This window comes from Heptranchias perlo, chromosome 24, assembly GCF_035084215.1.
Source record: "Heptranchias perlo isolate sHepPer1 chromosome 24, sHepPer1.hap1, whole genome shotgun sequence".
NCBI classification, from domain to species: Eukaryota; Metazoa; Chordata; class Chondrichthyes; order Hexanchiformes; family Hexanchidae; genus Heptranchias; species Heptranchias perlo.
The window spans coordinates 41,333,520-41,348,749 of NC_090348.1; the positions used below are offsets into that span (position 1 = coordinate 41,333,520).

At 41.7% G+C, this 15,230-nt stretch overlaps 1 protein-coding gene across 2 annotated transcripts in view; it reads left to right on the plus strand.

Moving 5' to 3' along the window:
* Window positions 1-15,230, plus strand: part of mkln1 (muskelin 1, intracellular mediator containing kelch motifs) — a 133,944-nt gene that overhangs the window by 88,011 nt on the left and 30,703 nt on the right. Inside the window, exons 10-12 of one of the 2 annotated variants that reach the window (XM_068005164.1) lie at window positions 4,145-4,357; window positions 4,759-4,980; window positions 10,017-10,146. In XM_068005164.1, coding sequence (XP_067861265.1) covers window positions 4,145-4,357; window positions 4,759-4,980; window positions 10,017-10,146 — 565 coding nt within the window. The remainder of the gene's footprint in view (window positions 1-4,144; window positions 4,358-4,758; window positions 4,981-10,016; window positions 10,147-15,230) is intronic. The other variant, XM_068005165.1, reaches the window with a different exon arrangement.

Below are 15,230 nucleotides of genomic sequence, written 5' to 3' on the forward strand. Positions count from 1 at the left end.
TCAAGCCAATTTTGTATCCAATTGGCTACCTCACCTTGGATCCCATGAGATTTAATCTTATGTAACAACCTACCATGCGGTACCTTGTCAAATGCTTTGCTGAAGTCCATGTAGACCACGTCTACTGCACAGCCCTAATCTATCTATCTTGGTTACCCCTTCAAAAAACTCAATCAAATTCGTGAGACATGATTTTCCTCTCACAAAACCATGCTGACTGTTCCTAATTAGTCCCTGCCTCTCCAAATGCCTGTAGATCCTGTCCCTCAGAATACCCTCTAACAACTTACCCACTACAGATGTCCGGCTCACTGGTCTGTAGTTCCCAGGCTTTTCCCTGCCGCCCTTCTTAAACAAAGGGACAACATTTGCTACCCTCCAATCTTCAGGCACCTCACCTGTAGCGGTGGTATTCAGGTGATTTTTTTTTAAATACTCCACAAATTTCTGTAATTGAGGCTGTTTGTGCAGTACATAAGATTGCTGCATGAGGTGTCTCCCTTCAACATGCTTGTGTTTGTATTATTGAACTACAATGAACTTACTACAGTTTGACCGTTAATTAGTTGCGGTTTTTAAGAATGGATCATAGGCAAGCATAAAATGGTGGAGACTCATTACTGACCTGAGCATTTGAAAGTGAGGCAAACCTGTTTGTGGTCAGCAGTTTTAAATGTATTGAGATATAAATTACACAGTCCAGTTCATTTCAGGGTCCACATGTAACCCTGACTATATTTAATGCAAAAGTAGCATTTGGTTTATTATAGCGGAATGTGTCACTTTCTCCTAGTCAAATGACTGCTTTGAGATTATAAGTAAGTTTGTCGTTCATTTTGCAATTGCGAAGTTTTTGATTTGTGCTTTGGGGTGGATTTACAGTTTGAGTTCCAGGTTGATTGACGATGGAGAAATTTAAGCGATGCAGAGAACTATTTTGAAATTTCACGGTTTTAATATTTGCTTTGTAATGGGTTATGATCTCTATCATAGTACTTCAGTGTAAATGCACTTGAAATTTGTACATTGAAATTAATTGACAGAGTGAATGAGCAGGTGCTTTTCTCCACTTTAGTTTCCATACAGTATGAAGCAGTTACCTTCATCATCTTAAAGTTCATCAAGGCCACAAATTTGTGGTGTTCACAGAAAAATTAATGGAATTGTGACACCGAATCTTCAAAATTCCAATGTCTCATGAAATAAAAATGGGATTCTACTTCAGTCAGTATAATCGGTGGCCTTGCTTTTGGCCCTTAACAGTTCCCTGAACTGTAGGTTAATCTTGAACTTAGATTCTTGCTGCTTCAGTGTGAACCTCACCTGAATCTATGCATTGCAAGGAATTGCAATTTTAAGACACATTCCTTGGGTTAATTCACATTTACAGGGTTTGGATGTGAAAAGCATTACAAAGCAATTGATCCCATCCTTCCACTGTACCACTCTACAGTCTTCCCATTACAGCTTCTAGAACCTAACTGTACAGCCTCATAGGACTTTTAAAGTCTCCTAATGGCCAAATGACCACGTGTGACAATGCAGCACTTCCTTGGTGCTTGTAAGGAACAGTATTTTCTCTCGGGCCTTAGTTGGATATGGTTTGCATGTACTCAAGATTGTCTCAACCTTGTTGACTAAATATCCTTGGCAACTCATGACATATTCAACCATGTCTCAGAGTACTACTGATGTTTATAAATGTGATGGCACGGGAAGCGGTACTATCTTGTTGTGGAAGAATTAGCAGATGGTGTTTAACTTGGAGAAATTAATTGACATGCCCATAAAGGAGGTTTGAGATACAACAGATTTTGGTGTGTGATTATGGGTATGTAGGTAGGAGCGTAAAATGTATTTGTTAGAATATTCTCGGAGCGACTGGACCGCTTGATATCTTATTGCAGGGTAATTCGAGTTCACTTCAGGAACCTTGTCGGGGTAAAGCTTTTGCCAGGTTGTACTGCAACATCTTTCTTAGTGTGCTATAACTTGTACTATTTTAACATATTTTACTACTTGTAAACTTCTTAATACCTTTGTAAAATCACCACCTCTCTCGACTGTCACACTGCTTGTCCAACATCCACTGATGGATGAGCAAAAATTTCCTCCAACTAAATATTAGGAAAACCATTGTCTTTGGTCCCCGCTGCAAACTCTGCTCCCTAGCCGCTGACTCCATCCCTCTCTCTGGCCGCTGTCTGAGGCTGAACCAGACCATTTGCAACCTTGGCGTCCTAGTTGACCCTGAGATGAGCTTCCAACCACATATTCGCTCCGTTACCAAGTCGACGTACTTCCACCTCCGTCCCAGACTCAGTTCATCTTCTGCTGAAACCTTCATCCATGCCTCTGTTACCTCCACACTCGACTATTCCAGTGCTGTCCTGGCTGACCTCCCATCTTCTACCCTCCGTAAACTTGAGCTCATCCAAACTCTGCTGCCTGTATCCTAACTCGCACCAAGTCCCATTTTCCTATCACCCCTGTGCTCGCTGACCTACATTGGCTCTTGGCCTGGGAACGTCTCCATTTTAAAATTTTCATCCTTGTTTTCAAATCCCTCCATGGTCTCGCCCCTCCCTATCTTGGTAACCACCTCCAGCCCTACAACCCTCCTGGATCTCTGTACTCCTCCAATTCTGGCCTCTTGCGCATCCCCAATTTTAATCACTGCACTGTTGGCAGCCATGCCTTCAGCTGCCTAGGCCCTAGTCTCTGAAATTCCTTCCCTAAATCTCTGCGCCTCTCTACCTCCTTTTTTTAAAGCGCTCCTTAAAACCTGTCTCTTTTTGACTAAGCTTTTGGTCACCTGTCCAAATATCTTTTTATGTGGCTTGGTGTCAAATTTTGTTAGATAACGCTCCTATGAAGTGCCTTGGGATGTTTTACTACATTAAAGGTGCTATATAAATGCAAGTTGTTGAATAATACATATTCGCAGCCCCTCAGTACAAGAGACCGATGCATTAGGCAGAGAAGTTAGTTCACTGGATAACTAGACTAGATTATGTGAAGTCCTTGAGTAGGGCTTGAAGTCAAAACCTCTGAGGTGAGATTGCTGCCAACAGAGCTAAAGTAACACTTAATTGTAATGAATCCAAAAATTTATATAATTGGCATTTTTTGAACCTGTGCACAATCAATCACTTTATCCTGAAGTATATGTGTAAAAATATTCTCCAATATTTTTTAAACTAACTCAGTCTGCAACTTTCTTCATTCCACCTCCTCTCACATTATTGGAGTACTGTGTGGTTTAATACCTTCTGGGGAGCTGCTTGCTTGGCACACACATACACAATGTTGCAGATAGTCTGGTCCTTTGTTGTATAAAGCCACAAGGATCTGCACGTTTGTTCATTTTGCCAGCTTAAGATTCTTCGTCCCAAACTTATGGGGAATGAGAGGCTTGATGCAAGGAGCAAAGCGTCTCCTTTTTTTCAAATGGAGTAGATGAGATTAGTCAGAGCGTCAAACGTTGGCTAATATTCTTGGCTTCAAAATGGTAACAAGATTGCTGTCTGACTTCTTCCCCTGTTTTATTACAAGAAATTGAACATTACTAATGGATCGCAAGTTGAAACAAGATTACTGGTAAATATTTAGCAACTAACTGACACTGTATGAACAGTTATTTAATTTAAAGTTTGCAAAATTTCTTCAAACAAGAGAAAGATCATACACTGGTTTTCACACCAATATTGCACTGGTGTGTATTCTTAACACTCTACTATGCATATTTTAGAGGTTTGAAGACACTAGGTTATTTTGGCCTTCAGGGTATATTTTGTTTGTGGGTTGGGCAATGAATGGTCCATGCTCAGATTATCACTAAGTAGACCGTAATTGCAACTGTTCCATTCATTTAGATTTGGAGTACAATATCAGAAATATTTCACTTTTTTTGTGATGTCAGTATTCACTGGAAGATGTAGGTTCAATTACAATTGTATTTCATTTGGTAGGGCTTGCTCAGAATAAATTTTCAACCTGTTAGTTGAAATATTGAGGCCACTATGTTCAGCCTGTATGCAAGATGATGGCTTGTGTACTCTTGTTCAAGCTTGTATTATTTGAAGAGCATTTCCATGTTCTCTGCAGTTAACTTTTCGCCCTTCCCTTTCACTTTTCTTTCCAGAGTGGCCCAAGTGCTAGGTCTTGCCACAAGATGTGTATCGACACAACACGGAGACAGATATACACACTGGGTCGTTACTTAGATTCTTCCGTGAGGAATAGCAAGTCTCTGAAGAGCGACTTCTATCGCTATGATATAGACACTAATAAATGGACATTGTTAAGTGAAGATACAGCTACTGATGGTGGACCAAAGTTGGTGTTTGATCATCAGGTATGATGCACTGGGATCTTGAAACTAAGTTTACAAGCAACTGTTTTTTTTAAAAAATTGTTGTAAAAGTCAAAATTTAAATTTCATGTGAGTATTTGGAATAATCTGCTGTTTTTAAGTTTGTTTTTTGTAGATTTTTTTTCCATTTCCTTTGTCCAAAAGAGTGGCCAGATGGAGATTATTAATGACTACCACTAATGTCACTTCATCCCTGATGAACAAGGATACATTCTTGTGATGGGACAAGATGACAAGTGTCTTTTTCTTCTCTTTTAAATATTTAAACTCATCTGATCTTCTGGAGTTACTTTTGTGGGGGCAGGATTAAAGTAACATACTGTTGATTTTGTTCTTTTTAATCTAATAATTCTGGTACCAAAAAAAAAATTTCTTTTTCTTAGATGTGTATGGATTCTGAAAAACATATGATTTACACGTTTGGTGGGAGGATATTAACTTGCAACGGAAATGTCGATGACACTCGAGCTAATGAACCACAATTCAGTGGACTTTTTGCTTACCATTGTCTGTCTAACACTTGGAAGCTACTTCGGGAAGATTCTTGCAATGCCGGACCAGAGGATGTCCAGTCTAGGATTGGGCACTGCATGCTCTTTCATACTGTAAGTAGTCTAATGTCCTCTTAAGCCTGTGTTGGAGATTTACTTTTAAGTACAGGACCCTTAAGTTTTTGAGGATCTTCAACTGAGTACTTGAACAGTTGTGTTTAAATAATGCTTTTTAACAGCTGAAATATCTTAAAGCACATCAAAATCAATTTTTTTTTTTGCGACAATGATTACTGTTGCGTAGATAATTGCAGCATGAATTTTGCTGACAGTAAGTTCCCACAAGCAGTAATGAAGTGAAAGTCCAATCAATGTTTTTGGTGACCTGTGGATGAGGGTAGAATATTGCCCAGGGTACTCTCCATGCAGGCATGGGAGGAGACCGCATTTGAAGTGATAGGGTCAACAAGTGGTGCAACAGGTAAAGTGGAACCAGGAGAGAGCAGTACCACAGAGGCAGGCTGTAGAAGAGAGGCATGTGAAGGGGAGTAGAGTGGTCAATGGAAGTGTTGAGAAGAGACAATGATGCATGGTTGCAGTCACACAGGATGTTGGTGACATCAACAAGTATGGTCTTTGAGTTGTGGGTGGGGCAGAAGCCTGATTGAAGGACTTCTCACGAGGTAGTGGAAGCAGAAGGATAGTCAAACTAGATGCTTGTTAGGTACATTTGAATTTGAGATCATGTATTTTGGTGTTGTACCGAGGGAGTGGTGGTGATGGGAGACTGTCGAGGGATCTTTTGACAAAGGTGCAGGCAAGGCAGTTGTGCAAGAGATTGACAAGTGTCGCTGCCATCTTGTGGGTGAGAGATGGAGGAAGTTGAAGTGTGCTTGTGTTTTTCCGGGCTGGAAGGCTATAGTGGAGGTGTTTTGGGTGTGCAGGTGATTCATAAGATCAAGGGGATGAGGAAGTGATCGGAGAGACCTGTTGGTGATAGTCATCTGAGATCTGTGTCAAAGGAATGGTGTTTGTGAGTGGGCTAATCACTGGCAAGTTGGGTTAAGGGAGGTGAGCAGGGCAAGTACATCAGCATTGATGGGGGAGGGCATGTTCAGCCAGAGGTTGAAATCACTGAGGAGAAATCTCTCCGTGCAAAGAGGGTAGTTAGGAAGGAGGAGAATTCAGTGAGGTAGGTGCCTGAGAGGGGATCAGGTGGAGTGTTAGATGAGGAAAATCTTTAACGAACATTGCGAAGAGTGCTTGAGTTTGGAAAAGACACTGGAGGAGTAGGGGAAGGGACTAGGGTGTGATTGGAGATAAGATCAGATAGTAGTCTGGGATTTGCGTTAATGTTGGAGACTAGTCCAGTGTTGCAGGACCAGAGGGCCATGTCTGCTTGGTGTGGAGGCTGGAGAGCAGTTCTGGGTTGGTGTCGAGGGCAAAGGGAGATCAGGGTTCCCATGGAGACTGGAGAGTCTGTGATCACTGGGTTTCCACTGGAACAGACAGACTTCACTTTGTATCTCACTTGAAAGATGCCACTCCCTTAGCACTGCTGTGGAGTAATAGTTTAGATCATGAGCTGAAACACTTGATATAGGACTCGAACCCACAACGTGCTGACTCCAAGATGAGGTGCGACTAACTGAGCCAAGCTGACGAGTCGATGGTCGATGAAGAGCAGAAAGCTTTTAATGTAGATCTGCAAATGAGTTGCAAAATGGCATCAATTGAGGAGGTTCAGACAAGATCACTCTTGGTTAGTTGAGCTTCCTGAGATTGTAATATTGCCTTTAATGCACTTGACATACAAAGCTCCAAGTAACCCCACATGGTTTGTTACTCATACTTCTCACCAGCAACATTGCAGTGCTTTTTGATTCCATTTAAAACTGACCTCAAAAGTCGGAACAGTGACGGTTTCACTTTATTGCACAGCCAAACATAGTTGTAGGATTGACCACCTGTTTCTGGGCAACTTTTTGTGACTTGTGAAATGACTTTTTTATATTTGATGCATCCTTCTTGGTGTTGCCAATCTAGCAAGGTTATGGGCAATTAAAAATCTGTTGGATTGCAGGATTTTTTTTACATTTTGAATTCCCCAGTGATATCTGTGTAAACAGGGACCAGCTGTGTTGAACACAGCTTTGTTTGCAATGACATTTCATTGTGCACAGATCAGAGGCCAGCTGCAGTATAAATAAATACGTTGTCAGAAATTTGTGAAGTCTTACTGTTTGTTTGAAGTGACCAACAGAAATATATACATTTGGTGTAGTGGATTACGTATATTGTCAAAGTGAAGTAAGACCCCTTAATTTGGGGATTTTTGCAGATCATCGGAAGTTATGTAACTTGTATTTCTGATGAATAATTCCTGGCCTGTGACAAAAATACATTCTGTTGTCGTGAACAAATCTTGTAATTGTGTGGAAATGCACAAGGTAATTGGCATTTTCACTCTGTCAACCACTGACACCGTATGCATGTGTATACGAAGAGCAGAATGTAGGCTGCGAGGAATGGAGAAATCTCCGATCATAGATATTTGACTACCCTTTCCAACATTTTTTTTGACTGTGTATAATATGTTTGTTTTGACATTTTGCAAAAAAAAAGCCAGCTGCCTGATTTTTTTCCACTTCCAATTTCTGTCTGCTGTGTTCGCATCTGCTCTCTTTCTGTCTCCATGCTTCCCAACCCAGTTAGATATCATCCATTTTTCCTTCTCATTGTTGCTGTATAGCAGCATATTTGCAATGCAACAGAGAGGTATGGGGGTGGTGTTAATCAGGTATATTTGGTACCAGTGAAGGGAATATACGACTTTGATTAGTACTGAGGATGCTGCGGCGGTGCAAGCAGCTTAAAGCTCTCCATGTGATCCATCGATTGTAGGTTTCTTTGAAAGATGTAAGGAATCTTACAACACCAGGTTATAGTCCAACAATTTTATTTTAAAATCACAAGCTTTCGGTGATTATCCCCTTCATCAGAGGGGATAATCTCCGAAAGCTTGTGATTTTAAAATAAAATTGTTGGACTATAACCTGGTGTTGTAAGATTCCTTCCATTTGTCCACCCCAGTCCATCACCGGCATCTCCACATCTTTGAAAGATGATCGTGGTGTCTGAGGCCAATCATTGCAACTCCTGGATATCACTGTTGGGAGTTCCTCAGGGCAATGTCCTTGGCCCAACTATCTTTAGCTGACTCAGTATGACCCTCTCTCTGTCATTGGGTCAGGAGTGGGGCTGTCTGCTGCCATTTCTACAGTTTTCCACTCCATTCGCACCTCCTTCAATAATGGAGCAGCCTGTGTCCACTTACAGCAGGACTTGGGCAGCATCCAGGCTTGAGCTGACAAGTGGCGGGTAGCATTCACGCCACGCAAGCCTAACCAACTCCCCCAGAACTTCAATGGTGCCACCATAATCAAGTTCCCCACTATCAACAACTTCGGCATCACCACTGACTCAAAGCTTAGTGAACCAGCCATTTCAACACCACGGCTACAAGAACAGGGTAACTGGTTTCTTTGCAACGAGTGGCTCACCTTCTGACTGCTCACTGTCCCTCTGCTATCTACAGTGTAACGTGACGGAATACTCGCCGCTGGGTGCAACTGCTGCTGCAGCAATACTCAAGCAGCACAGTAGCATACTTAATTGATCTCTGCCAGTGAACTCCATATCTACCACTTAGTACATACTGCAGCCGCAGTGCCTATCTACAGGATGTACTGCAGCAAGTTGGTAAGCTTGCTGTAACAGCACCTCTCTGCACGAAGAAAGATGAGCAGCAGTGTCATAGGAACACCATCACCTCCAGGTTCCACTCGAGTCACACATCCTGATTTGGACATATATCACTGTTCCTTCATCATCGCTGGGTCTAAATTTTGGAGTTCCTGCCGTAAAACCATTGTGGGAACACCATCAGCACAAGGACTTGACTGTTCAAGGAGACTGCCTACTGCCGCCACCTCACGGCAGCTGGGGATAAATAATAAATGCAGCCCATTTTCCTGAGAGCAAATGTAGAAATAAACGGGCTTTTGATCCGTACTTATCTTAGTGATCTTTGTTGCAACCGTGACGTCAAGATGGAATAACCGAGAATGTGGAGGGAAGGCAGGGACTTTGAGGCACGTATGCCAGGTGGTTAGGGATGAAGGAGGAAGAGATTTGAGATGTGGAGAAACCCAGTAGATGTTCAATTTTTTGAGAATCTTTTATTAAGTATAGTAAAAGTTAAGGCATGCCGATCTCCTCTCCTCAATTGCACTGTTGTAGGGATTCATCTTAGTGGGTTGGCAAACAGTCAGTGGAACTCAGCCTGGGAAATAAGTTTGAGTATTGAAGGCTGCTATTTGAACACAGTGCTGTGGAACCTTAATGCTATTACTTGAGAGTTGCTGGGCTGCCCTGTTTGACCTTGTTTAAACAGTGAGCTTGCATAGGTGGGAGACACAGACCTGAAACTACTACACCAGACTGAGTGTTAAATTAATCTGCACAATTGTAATTCTTGGGTTAATTCTGTCTCCAGCTGCCACGTGCTATTGTCAGGTAGAGTAATTCTTTCCAGCCAGGACTTAGAGATCATTTTTATAATTCTCTGTAATGTTTTGACTTTTAAGAGGCTAATAATGAAGTTTCCTTTTTAAGCAATATAGTGACATTTTTGCACAAACTTTTGTTTATAAATTGGCTTTGTAAAGAAGAGGAACTAAACTAGCACAACTGCTGTTTCACTGTTAGCGGTTCTGTTGAGATCAGTGCCATGATCTCCAATTTGTGGAAATGCTGAGGGTGGATTAGTTGTCCTGAGTATCCTGTGTACATTTGAATTAGTATCACTATGCAACCAACTCTAGAAGTGGGCTTGATTTGCATCCACTTAAGCACCTGTGCTTCATTGTGTGTTACACCTCACGTCTTGTGTTGAATTGCTACTAATTTCAGAACCATGTCAAGCGTTGATGTGTAATACTGGACTTGTAGAAGTCGGAGATGTTTCTGCAAATCTGTTAACAAGTAGATCTCTTTCCTCGTCCCCTCCCGTGAAAGAGGTGGGCATGAGATGTGGGTTTTTCACACTGATCTTTGAACAAAACTCGTTTTGTTTTTCTCTGTTTCAGAAAAATCGGTGCCTTTATGTATTTGGTGGGCAGAGGTCAAAGACTTATCTGAATGATTTCTTCAGTTATGACGTGGACAGTGACCATGTGGAAATAATATCCGATGGCACAAAGAAGGACTCTGGTATGGGTAAGACAAAAGTCTGTGAATTCTACACATTTCTGATACCTGGCATTGTAACCGAGTTCTTCGGCTCACAATCCATAAACTTAGTCTGAGAAGTGAGACCTTTTAGCCTATTTTAATTAGCTATCAGCTAGGATGTCATGGGATTGTGGCAGATGGTATTTTGTGGAAATCCTGGTAGTTTCAATGTGAGGCTTCTTGAATTGATTGTAACTTTTTATTTCAAACAAATAAAAGACAGGCAGCATCGTACAACATAGCTCTTAATTCGAATTATCCGCTCATTTGCTTTTTTTCAGCACTAAATTGCCACTTTGCTGTGTTGCTTTGAGAATTTAAGACTATGAAGTATGCAAGTTGGTTGTTCCAATGCCCTCTCATTTCTTACACACACTGACCAAAACAAGAATGTGGTGTTGCATACTAAGATTGTTTTTTAAAAAATTATGTTATGGTAACCCAGCTGAGGAAGCAGCAGCTGATCAATTGAAAAGTAAAATGGGGGTGGGGGGGAAAGGGGGAGTGTACAATGATAGAGTAATTTAACTAAGTTTTGTTCCTCTAAGCCTTGACTGAGAAGTGTGCCAGCACTGTCACCTTAACTAGTTTCATGGTTGACCTACAAACGTTACCTTCTGTGATGCTGACATTTATGGCAAGTTAATGGGCATCATGCGTTAGCAGAATGCTAGTGTCCAGTTGACATTTCCTTATGTTGTAGAGAGATGGGTCTCTGATGACGCAAAGGCTAAGATGCTTTTGGAAATCACTATGCAGATAGAATGTTGTTACATCTGGGAAGTCGGGAGTGTGACCAGTGCTAAAGTTATGAGGAGTGCCCTGTGGTTAGTCTTAACAGCAAGAAATTGTGATGTGCAAGGCATTGATGCTGCGTGGGTGAAGACCAATATCCTTGGATGGTTGGAATGAGTTGCTGTTGCAAAAAGACAGTTAAGTGCCAAAGCTGAGATGGTGGAACTGCGTGCATGTGATAGACAGCTGCAGGAACTGGCAACAACAATTTTGCACCTTTTTATTGAGATGTAATATTTCGTACATTACAAGAGTGACTACCCATGAAAAGTACTTCATTGGCTGTGGAATGCTTTGGGGTGTCCTGAGGTCGTGAAAAGCACGGTATAAATGCAAGTTTTTCTTTCTTTTAATGTCCCAAAGCACTTCACATAGGAGAAAGTCAACAATAAGCGGTGGTAGGAGTTAAGATAGATGACTGAATGCATGGTCAGCGAGGAGGCTTTTAGTGGTGAAAGGGCAATTGCGAGGCCGAGGTTTTGGGGAAGAGTTCGAGAAGAGGGCCTTGATGGTTGTAGGCTCTGCTGCTGAATTTGGTGCGGGGGGGAAGCGGGTGGTGGTGGGGTAGGGGGGAATGCACTGCAGGCCAGAGGGAAGAGCAGTAAAACCAAATTTTGTGACTCATGGATGGCCTGGTCATGACTGACTTACACTAAACTGAGTATTTTTAGTACATATGCAGAAATACACAGTAGACTGGTGTTTTGTCTGAACACTGGATTGCAGTTTAAATTTGTGAGCTGGAGGATGGTATTTACTTCCTCTTTCAGCTTTCTTTCTCTTATAGAATGTGATGTTGAGCTTATGGAGCTGAGAACAGTTTTGGATTTTTCCAGGTACTCTGTGAACAGTACTAGATTTGCCTGAAGGGAACGTATTGTTTAATAAACTCAACCAAGGAGCTGCTACTATTTTTTTATATTTTAATTTTCTCTTCTATACTTCATTCTGGGTTACAGCTGGCAGATGCTGACCACTTATATTGTACCTCAGCCAAGTATCTCATTCTCCATGTGTAAGTTTGGACAGTGAGACAGACTATTCAATCATGACTGTATCAAAACCCCGTCACTCCTATGTTTGCCTGCTGTCCACCCAAGCAAACCTTTCTACAGGAATTGCTGGATAAGAGGCAACGCTTGCAATTTTTCTTTTCTTTTCTTCTCATCCCAGATTCACGTATCCCAATTTTAGTGCCCCACGAGCTATTTTTTTGGGTATTTGGGATTGAACGAACAGCAGTCTGTAACCAGGGTAATGCTACGTATTGCCAGGCCCAGAGCCGTTCACTTTTTTGAAAACTGTTAATTGCCCTGAAATTTATGATGCCGAACAGTTTTGTTAGTTTGTGAATTCCTCACAAAAAGTTTGCATACGGTGAAGTCTGTAGATTTACTTTGATTCCAATTTTGTAAAATTAATTTAAATGATGTAATTTAACCTGGCAACTTGGGGCTAGACTTGAACTATTTATTGCCTTGTGTACTCCAGATAAATGGAAAATTTAGCTCAATATAAGGTCTGAGTAGAACACCCATTGGAACCTGGATTTGGACGAGTGCAAAAGGAAAAGAGGGCTTGTACTTGTGTGATGCATTAAACATGTGGATGTAGTTATCACTGACACACTCAAAACAATTCCCTTAACATTCTCATTGTATTTGACTTAAATGTCAACTTCTGCCCTTGCATTATTTGTCAAGTTCTTTTGAGTACTGATGGAATGAAGAAACAATAACTGCTGTTAGAAAATGAATGGAAAAACTGTATGACAAATAGTCTGCTGATGTTTCCCTCTGAATGAATGGCTGACCCTTTGCTGCTGTTGCCTGATTATGTAAATAAACAACTGAGAGCGGTTTCCTTATTTACAGACTGAGATGAGAATCACTTGCTGCTTTGAAATTAGGACAAAGAGCTAATGTTATGATCCGGGTGTTAATGCTGCAAAGAAATGCAGTTCTCAGAACTTGTCCAGCTGTTCCAAGCTAAGAGCACGACAGGTTCAATGCCCCAGTCTTTCAGATGCTGACTAACCCGTGTGTAATTGAGGCATTTTCTGTTTTTGTTTTTGTTTTTACCTTTCCATTGGTTCACTTATATTGCAGTTGGACTTTTTTTGCTTGTTTACAGAATATTGGCCTGGACACTCCATCTTAATTAGTTAACCTCACGGACATCAACCTATTCAGTGGCGCACTTTGGTTACCCCAAAGTACTGGATTCAAAATCTTCATCCTTTTTTGCAAATCTTTCTGCACTAACTCTGCTTCTTCCAGTTAATTTCCAAAACCTCCCGCCTTCTGACTCTCTACTCCATTACCAGTGGCAGAGCCGTCAGCCATCTTCCTCCTAAATTGTGGAGGTATTTCACTAAACCTTCTGCTTTGTGTCGTCTTTCCATACTTTCAAATGCCCCTTGAAAACTTATCCCTTCAGCCACCTCTCCTAATTCTTCTATTGGTCTGCATCGGTGAATCCTCTATGAAGTGCCCAAAGACGTACTATGTTGAAAGCTGCTTTGATATTGCTCGAAACCTAGATCAGTGCCATGGGCCCAGACACATGTACCACAGTGTTTCAGGTGCCAGCATCAACCCCAAAGTAAACTTGCCAGATTCACAAAGACCAGCAGCTGCGAAGACCTGGTTAGAAATTGGGTCTTCCTGGTGACTAGCTTTAGTGAATCTCACCAGTTTGGGGCTGTCGCCCACTGTGAGATCCGTGCACTGGGAGCTGGCAGCACTAGTAAGGCACCTAACCCAATATAAAAGTAACTAAAGGTGCAATATACATGCACACTCCAGTTGACATGCCAAATGCCCCAAAATTATTAAATAACTAAGATGTACAAGTAGGGTTACCATTACTAGCTCACAATACTTAGATAATTTTTGGATACAGTCCTTGAGCAATTTGAAACCTGATACGTGGTAACTGTAGCATGCTTGGGAGCAACAGGTGACTTTGGACCTGTGGTTCCCAAAGCTTTCCACCACTGGGGGATTCTTTTGAATTTGGTTAAGTGAGACCAAGTTTATGTGGGGAGTGGGATGCACTTCATATAAGGCAAACAAAAACTACTTAAATGGATTCCTCGGCAGTTTGTTTATTTATTTTTGATCTTGGGATGTGAGCAACACAGGCGAGGCTGAATTTATTGCAAATCCCTAAGTGCCCTGAGGGCATTAAGAGTGAATCACATTATGTGGGACTAGAGTCACATATAGGCCAGACTGGGTAGGGGTGGAAGGTTCCTTTCCCTGAAGGACCTATTTTTAGTATTATTTAAAAAATGGCTTGGACAGCAGAGGTTACATTGGCACTTGCAAAGATTAGTCTTGAAAAGATTGTATTTTTGAATGCTTGTAGCAACTCATAAGTGTCGCTTACTAAAAGATTAAATTTAATGTAGCACCGTATCACATTGAGGTCCCAAAGCACCTCACATGCAATGAATTACTATGAAGTAGCTGACAGCAACAGCCATTTTGCACCCAACAAAATTCAACCATGCAGCAAAATGAAAGATTAATCTGATTTTTATTTGTGGTGCTCGTTAAGGGAGAAATCATGACCAGGACACCGGGGGAAAATCCTTGCTCTTCAAATTGTGCATTGGGATCTTTAACATCCACTTAAACTGAAGGATGATACCTTGATTAAATCTCATGTAAAGGATGGAATCTTTGACAATACTGCACCAAAGTGTTGTTGTAGATTAAGTGCTCAAGCCCTGGAATGGGCCTCAGAGCCCAAAACCATCCTAATTCTGGAGCGATAGTGCTAAGTCAAGCTGATACATCAGGAGTGACACAGCAGGGATACCAGTAGCTGTAAAGAGGAAAAAATAGATTAACTATAAGGTTATAGAACCCTCCAGTAGGATTGTGCAAAAAGGGCAGAGGGAGAAAAAGTACAAGAAGGAAAAGTATCAGGGATGCTGAGGAGTAATTGGGTTAAATGGGCAGCAAACGGCTTTTTTTTTATTCGTTCATGGGATGTGGGCGTCGCTGGCAAGGCCAGCATTTATTGCCCATCCCTTGAGAAGGTGGTGGTGAGCCGCCGCCTTGAACTGCTGCAGTCCGTGTGGTGACGGTTCTCCCACAGTGCTGTTAGGAAGGGAGTTCCAGGATTTTGACCCTGCGACGATAAAGGAACGGCGATATATTTCCAAGTCGGGATGTTGTGTGACTTGGAGGAGAACGTGCAGGTGGTGTTGTTCCCATGTGCCTGCTGCCCTTGTGGTAGAGGTCGTGGGTTTGGGAGGTGCT